Source organism: Barbus barbus (assembly GCF_936440315.1).
Source record: "Barbus barbus genome assembly, chromosome: 27".
Lineage (NCBI taxonomy): Eukaryota > Metazoa > Chordata > Actinopteri > Cypriniformes > Cyprinidae > Barbus > Barbus barbus.
In genome coordinates this window covers 12623624-12631806 of record NC_136755.1, presented here as the reverse complement: position 1 = coordinate 12631806, position 8183 = coordinate 12623624, and the positions used below count along the sequence as shown (strand labels likewise).

The window sequence follows — 8183 nt, the reverse complement described above, 5'->3', positions numbered from 1 at the left end:
ATTTTTTAGGAAGTAAAACAAAAATACATTTAAGTTTTGTCAAATGTAATAATTTTAACATTATTATAATTTTGTCATTTTAATATAATTAATGATTGAATATTATTATTAATTGTCCACTTTTGAGTAGCCTACACTAGACTTGATAAAAGATGTGCTTGCAAACCTTATGCCTATAAGAAGACATGAATAACATAACACGAATAATTGAAAAAGAAATACAAAATATTAATGTTAAAGTGAAAAGGGCAAAAACAGTAATAAACAGAAAGTCAAAATGAAAATTTTAGTGAGATAGAGACACTCTGTCCCTCATATTGTGCCGCTTGCGCGGTCTGCCTCTGATCACTCTCTCTCTCTCTCTCTCAGTCAGTGTGTGTGTCTCTCTCTCTCTCTCTCTCTCAGTCAGTGTGTGTCTCTCTCTCTGATACTGACTCGCCAGTGGCTGCAGCAGTCAGTCCTGTGGTTGTAGTTTGGTATATTGCATGTACATGAACAGTCCTTCACTCAGAAGCGAGTGCGCGGGATATATAGTGGAGAACAGACGGAGGGATCTGTCAAACTAAAGCAAACACGCGCTTGCAGTATTGAGAGAGAGACTCCCAGCAGGATCAGTGTTGTGGTGAGCGCTCGTGGGGGTCGGATCTGCGGGAATGGCTTCGTCTCCGTGCGGCGGTGGGAACTTTGATTGCGGGCTGGAGATCCAAACTCGTTCGGTGGAGCAAACACTCATTCCACTCGTGTCTCAGGTGAGTCCGGATCAAAGAAACTTCTCGGCGAGGTCATTAATCCTTTAAAACCCACAGCGACCGCTTAATGGACGAATGCGGGATTTAAAATACAAACAACTTTTCCGTACCATGTGTAAAGGTTAACTAGAACACTGTCTGAACCCTCAACTGCAACACTTCATCAGGGTAACCAGAATGCCTTAGCTGCTACATTTAATAAAGCGAATTAGGATATTATTATGGAGACTCTTTTGAAGTTTAAACAGTATAAAACGCGTCGGTGTATGTTTGTCATTTTGGTTTATTCTATGAATTAGGTGGCATTTATCGGGTTGCTCCAGTTTAATTTGTGGTTAATGTGTTTATTTGTGGTATTTTGCCGGAAACTGTTGTCGTCATGGTAATTTAATGTCAGGGAAGTGTGTTGTTTGTATTCTACAGAGTCTGAATGAATAAGAAGTGAAACTTTGGGCTATTTGAGAAAGTGTGGTTACTCCATCAGTTTACTGTCAAAACTGTAAGGATTTTGCTAAATTCAACAGTAATTTTTTTTACAATAAAATATATTTTGACTGAAATCAGAGCAGTCATTTTCTCTTAATACAAAATCAATTTTGTATATCACTTGTGTTGATAATAGTCTTAATAATTTGATTTGACAACATAATTATGGTACTGCTTATAACACAATTTCATGGGAGTTCATAACTTCTTTACATTTTGACAAATTGGTGGCTTATTCATAAGAATTTGCACAATTTCATTCATACATTTCCTTACAATCTGCTTACACTGATGGTTAGGTGTGGACCTTCATACTTCCTTTTTTTTCTGAAGATCATGTTTATGTATGAATCATATTTGACTATTTCATTACATACTGCCACCTCATAAAACAAAAATGTCCTTATTAGTTTAGGCTGATTATTGGCTGGAATTTTGTACCTTTTTTGCTTTTAATTGATTTTCTACCTGCAGGTGAAATTAGACAATTTCAAACACAGGCAAGAGTTCTGTGGTGATGAGTGTTGCATGGCTTTGAGTTGGTCGTTAGCAATTCTGTGTTTCCCGAAACCAGCTACAGCCTTCGGCCTGTGGTTAGAAGTTAGTTATATGACATGAGATTGAAACGTGTAAATAAAGAAAAGCAAAAGAAAAGAGAATAATAGTGGTAGTCCTTAGCTCCCACGTTGCTATTTGGAGCAATAACATGAATTTGATTTGGAACCAATTAATGAGCTGAAGTTATTGCTACACCACCTGCGTGACGTCATTAATGGTAGTTACGTGTCATGGTTTAAACAACAGATGTGCAACAGAGTTAAACACTCCTGAGCGATACAGGAGAGAGAGAAAACAGGCTCTCGACTTTTGAAAATGTTGGATTGATAGAAGCAGTGAAACTCTTAAAGCACTATAGTTGCTGCTATAGTCTTGTAACTTGCAAGCTTTAGTTATTCACAGCTGCTTATTTCCATTCCTCATTAAATAACAGGATTCACCTAGGTGATGGTGACAACTTCACACAGCCTACAATATGTGTGCTGTTCTGAAAAACAGAGTGTTTTGGTTCAGAAGCGTCTGTGAGAAATCGGTTTCCATGTGATTTTCATATGCATAACTTATACTTTCAAAACCCTTCCAATGCACTTGCAAGCCTTTAGATCTGACATTATTAAAATGTATTTTTATTTTGCCCTTCTACCCCACAACCTTCAGGGAGACGAGTGGTTCGGAGAATGGCTGTGCCATTCTAAGTGAAGTTGGTTTAGTGTTGTGATGGGAGATCATTGGTGAAATGTCTTTTGAGAAGGCTTTTTGAATGTTTGCTAGTTAGTGGTGCTCACTAGGACGGCTGATGGTAATGAGGCTGAAAGGTCAGTGTTAGAAGACATGCTAATCGCCTATTCAGTGGACCTTTGGGTAATGGGACTTCTTTCAGTGCTTTACAGATTCTGGACAATGGATTGTCAAAGTGGGCTTGGTCAGAACCCTTCCCCCCCCAACTACAGTTTTGTCAAGCAATCTAATGCTTAATGACCAGATACAAATGTAAAAGATTTTGTCTTTGCTGCAACTGCCAAATTCCCTGTATGCACAAGTTTGATATAGTTGCAATGTAGTAAGCAAAGTTGTAGTCCACTTTGAAATTGCTTCCAAAAATGAGGTTGTTTGATTTGTTCCATGAGGATTTGAGCTGATTCACAAACTACAGAATAGCCAACAATTGTGTTGCATGATTTTTGAACGTGAACATGCATTAACATGTAGGCTATAAGACTTTGTGAAGGATAGGAGGTTGAGTGCATAGGTCAGATCCTGTGTGTTTTCTCTAGGGTGGGGAGCATGATAATGGGAAGGAAATGAAAGCATGTTGGCGAGAAAGGGTTTTCAAAGCTCATTTAGTGACTCATTTTCACAATAGTGATATTGAGCATCCTCATGCACAGGCGCACATACAGATCTCCCCTGGTTATCCTTTCTGTTATCAGTCTTACTTTCACAACTGTGTAATTACTGCTTTTATCCTCTCAGGCCAAGATCACTCTGTCTGCGTTTTTGCCTGTTGGCCCACTCAGGAGTCATATTTGAGATCTTGACAGTTGCTGAGAAGCTTCCTCTCGTTTTATTAAGCTGCAGTTTCTATACTGCCATTGATAATTGTCAATGATGGTCAATGTCATTTTAAGTCTGGATATATAGATTTTTTTTTTTTTACAACATTAATATGCTATTCACGCATACAAACACATCTCCTATGATGAGCATCATTTTAGTTTCTTCAAATTTATTTCAATAAAATATTTTTTCTTTGAAGGGTATTAAATCAACAATGTTGGAGTGATGATATAATGAAGAAAAAAGAATCATTACAAGAATATATTTGTAAAGCAAATAAAATAGTTTGGCATAATCTTTTATTATTAATTCCTTTTTATTAATTTAAATTAATACATTTATTCCTTAAAAAATGTGACCCTGGACCACAAAACCAGTCATAAGGGGTCTTTTTTTGAAATTGAGATTTATACATCATCTGAATGCTGAATAAATAAGCTTTCCATTGATATATGGTCTCGGTCAATATTTGGCTGAGATACAACTGTTTGAAAATCTGGAATCTGAGGGTGCAAAAAAAATCTAAATTTTGAGAAAATCACCTTTAAAGTTGTCCAAATGAAGTTCTTAGCAATGCATTTTACTAATCAAAAATTAAGTTTTGATATATTTATGGTGGGCAATTTACAAAATATCTTCATGGAACAAGATCTTTACTTAATATCCTAATGATTTTTAGCATAAAAGAAAAATGGATCATTTTGACCCACACAATGTATTTTTGGCTATTGCTACAAATATACCCCAGCGACTTAAGACTGATTTTGTGCTCCAGGGTAACAAATGTCCAGAAAAATAAAGTCGTGTGGGGTGAACAAAAGCCAGAAAATGTAGTAAAATTGTTGTGTGACCCTCCAAAAATGTAATGATATGTATTAAACAATAATGTAATAAATTTTTTTAAATGTTTTTACTTGTCTGTTTAGGCTCACACGTGAAACCTTTTGAACACACTGACTTGACTTATCACTGCTGTTGAGCCAAATAAAAGCACAGAACAATCATAATAGTTCATCATAATATTTCCAGTTTCACTTTATGTGCAATGGTCTTGGATTTTTGAGCCAAGGACAGGATTTTAGAAATTAAAAAGTCTGATTAGAATGCTCTTAAACTCCTGTGACAAGAAGCCTTGTTATTACATATTTGTGCTAGCCATGTCCTTATTCTGCAGGACTAAGAATTGTTTTCCAGAAAAGATTTGAGCAATAATTGGCTCAAAATACTTTTTGAGCCCTTGTGCTTTTGTAAGCTCTGTGCCATCTGCACTTTTGTGAACCTCTGAAATGTGCTGGAAGTGAGAGTTTTTTTGCGTGTTAAGTGCACAATTGAGCCAAAGTTACAGTTCATATGCAAAGCCTCCGTTCCTCTCATGACCTAGTAAAGGATTTTTGTCAGAGCTACAAAGCTGTACTGTAAAAACATATCACATTTTCCCTACATGGAAAACATCAAAACTGAGATGGTGAGTTACATGTAATCGCAAGAGAACTTCTGTTGGAGGAAATTACTTCACAAGGAGCACTGTTAAGATAATAGATCAACTACGAGCAGAAAGGGTAAGCCTGGTGCCTCCTGTAGAGAAGGTGACAAGAAAGATGGATGAATGTATGCTCCGTGTAAACTGCTTAGGATTACAGGGCCAAGAGCCAGAACAAAGCAAGCTTCATGTTCAGTATGCGTAAACTTATGAATGCATGATGGCATGTTCTGTGTGTTTACTTGGCTGCATGTAGTCCTTTGTGTTCCATGTGTTTGTTTAACCAGTGGAGGCGTAAAAAAAGGAAACCAGAACTGATAAGAGTGGTATTGTGAACTATAACCCCCATCCAGAATCTTCTGTAGCTGTAATTCATCTAACATACCATTCATACCATGGCAAATATAAGTGATTGTGCATTTTTATAACTTGAGTTACCAGGTACAGTGGCCCCCAAAAATATTTACTTTAAAAATATATGACTGTCACTGCATTAGGAGATATCAAAATCAAGTGGTATTTACTTTAAAGAACACCAAACACACCTTTACAAAAAATTTTGTTAAAGGTTTTAAAACAGTAGGTCTCTACCAGGGGCCCTCAGCATCTTATAAGGGGCCGCAGGGTGACTTATTTAAATTGTTGTATTAAAAGGTATCAAACCTAATTAAAATGCTAAAAACACTTAAATCAAAATCTAAACAAAATGTATTATTTTTCAAATTTCCCAACTATTGTTTTATTAAAGAGCCTATAGTTCTTAAAACTCGAGGAATCTCAAAATAATTGGGGTCAATTTATTGTCAACCCAAGTTTCTGTTAATAAAAAGTTTTGTCATATGAGGAGCCTTTGAATATTTAGTTTGACAACGGAGGAGCCTTCAAGTCAAAAAGGTTGCGAACCAGAACCATTGTTTTAAATAAAACTTGAAGTATTTGGACCCTTTCTGGTTGTCAAACATAGTCCAACATGTTCATAGATAAAGGGGTGTTAAACCAGAAATTAAAATGGTCACATTTACTGACTCTCATGTTGTTCTACACCTGTATGACTAAGAATATTTCAGTTGTTTTTGTCCATATTATGAAAGACACTCGACCCCACTGACTTTCATTGTATAGACAAAAAAACAACACTGTGCCTTTAAGAGAATTCTCACCTCTTAAAAATGATAATTCACTCATTTTAGATGAGATCATATCAGATCTTATGTCAGAAAGGTTTGATCACTCTTTGTTGACTCTATGACTCTGTTCTTTTCATGATCATTCTGAGATTCGTCTGGTTTTCACAGCATTTGGTAATTCATAGCCTGTGGGCATAACCTTTCCGAGGCGGCTCTCAGAAGTTGCCCGTCTGATCAAGGGTGCAGCATACCCCTTAGTTTGAGTTTCTGCATCACTGACAGCTTGGCTGTGCTCCAGGCTGTATTTATGTTACTTTGCTACGGGACCTGTCATTGAGCAGGAAGAGATCTTAATCACCGCATAAGTTTGATGACATTCTTCTTCCCTAAGCTCACGCTAGGTTCAGGGAAAATTCTGGGAAAGAGGTGGACTCCCTCGGCCCCCCGCTGTCTCGCTGTCACCACTGATCTTAGGGCTCACGGGTAATACTCACAGACAAAGAAACTGTCAGTTCGAAGAACAGGTCAGCTACGTTTTAGTGTTTCCTGTTGTTTTGCGATTCTAGCTGGGTTACTGAATTGCCGTGCTAACAATGTATTGCTCTTCAGTCTTTAAATAACACCAGACAGCACATGGAGATAATGAATCTCTCTGTTTGTGAGGTTGAGCATTCATTTGTATTTTCCACCATGTTCACTGGCACAGGGACAGTGCTGGCTCAAGTTGCTGTGCTTATGGTATGTGAGGGACTCGTGACAAAATACCCACTTACCTTAACAGTAATTATAAAAGGCTCATTATTCTTCTGTACTGTACAGTGGCTTGTATTCTCTCCCGAGACAACAGCGAAACTAGAGCAAGTACTCAACCTCCCTGACAACAAATCGACACAAGCAATGGTATTGATGCGGTACCTCTGTATAATGATTTTATAAGAAAAGTTTCTTCTCTCGCAGCTAAGTGAGCAGAGCAGAGCCGAGTCCCCATAAGTGGCCTCTCTCACTTTGGAAGGAGATTTTAATGACCTCAAGAATTTCACATGGTCAGTTTGGGATATTTCTAAGGTTTCAGCCTGGAGGAGCCCAAATGTTATGAGACGTCTTCTTTTTCAGTCACCCATCACCTGACCTGTGACATCCATCACCTGAACAGGATCAAAAACCTTGAGGGGGAAACAGTAAAGGAATGCCTAGGTCATATTTCATTCCCCCTCCCCATTTATATTCCTGTTGTTGATGTTTTGGGATTTTGTCGCTATTTTTATGACAATTATTTTAAATAATTCAAGAAGTTATTTCCCTCCACTTATTTAGTTGTACGTGTCCCACTGTAATAAAATAAATATAATAAAAATATTAAAATAAAAATTTAAGTTTAAAGGATTAGTTCACTTCCAGAATAAAAATTTCCTGATAATTTACTCACCCCCCATGTCATCTAAAATGTTCATGTCTTTCTTTCTTCAGGCGAAAATAAATTAAGTTTTTGAGGAAAACATTGCAGGATTTTTTTCCATATAGTGGACCTCAAAGGGAGCCAACGGGTTGAAGGTCCAAATTGCAGCAAAGGGCTCTACACGATCCCGGCCGAGGAATAAAGGTATTATCTAGCGAAACGATCAGCCATTTTCTAAAATAAAAATAAAAATAATTATTATTACAATTTATATACTTTTTAACCACAAATGCTTGCACTAGCTAGATGTCACATATTATGTAGTCACGTTGGAGAGGTCATGCGTGACGTGGAAGTACAAACCCAGTGTTTACAAAGCGAACGTGCAAAGAAAGTCAAACGGCCTTTACAAAAAAAAGGTGAAACAACGATGTCGGACAATTTTGAAGTTGGAGGAGAAAATCAGATGGAGTTTTTCGCCCTACCCGACCTTTTTAAACCGGAGTACGTACAGTCAGGTCCATAAATATTGGGACATCGACACAATTCTAAAATTTTTGGCTCTATAGACCACCACAATGGATTTCAAATGAAACTAACAAGATATGCGTTAACTGCAGACTGTCAGCTTTAATTTGAGGGTATTTACATCCAAATCAGGTGAACGGTGTAGGAATTACAACAGTTTGCATATGTGCCTCCCACTTGTTAAGGGACCAAAAGTAATGGGACAATTGGCTTCTCAGCTGTTCCATGGCCAGGTGTGTGTTATTCCTTCATTATCCCAATTACAATGAGCAGATAAAAGGTCCAGAGTTAATTTCAAGTGT

The 8183-nt window shown here is 37.3% G+C and overlaps 1 protein-coding gene across 2 annotated transcripts in view; it reads left to right on the top strand.

The window, feature by feature from the left end:
- Positions 1 to 422: 422 nt before the first annotated feature.
- The window catches only part of LOC306846842 (alpha-catulin-like), a 59754-nt gene continuing 51993 nt past the window's right edge, over positions 423 to 8183 (top strand). Inside the window, exon 1 of one of the 2 annotated variants that reach the window (XM_079380483.1) lies at positions 423 to 749. In XM_079380483.1, coding sequence (XP_079236609.1) covers positions 654 to 749 — 96 coding nt within the window. In that variant the 5' untranslated portion in view covers positions 423 to 653. The remainder of the gene's footprint in view (positions 750 to 8183) is intronic. The other variant, XM_079380484.1, reaches the window with a different exon arrangement.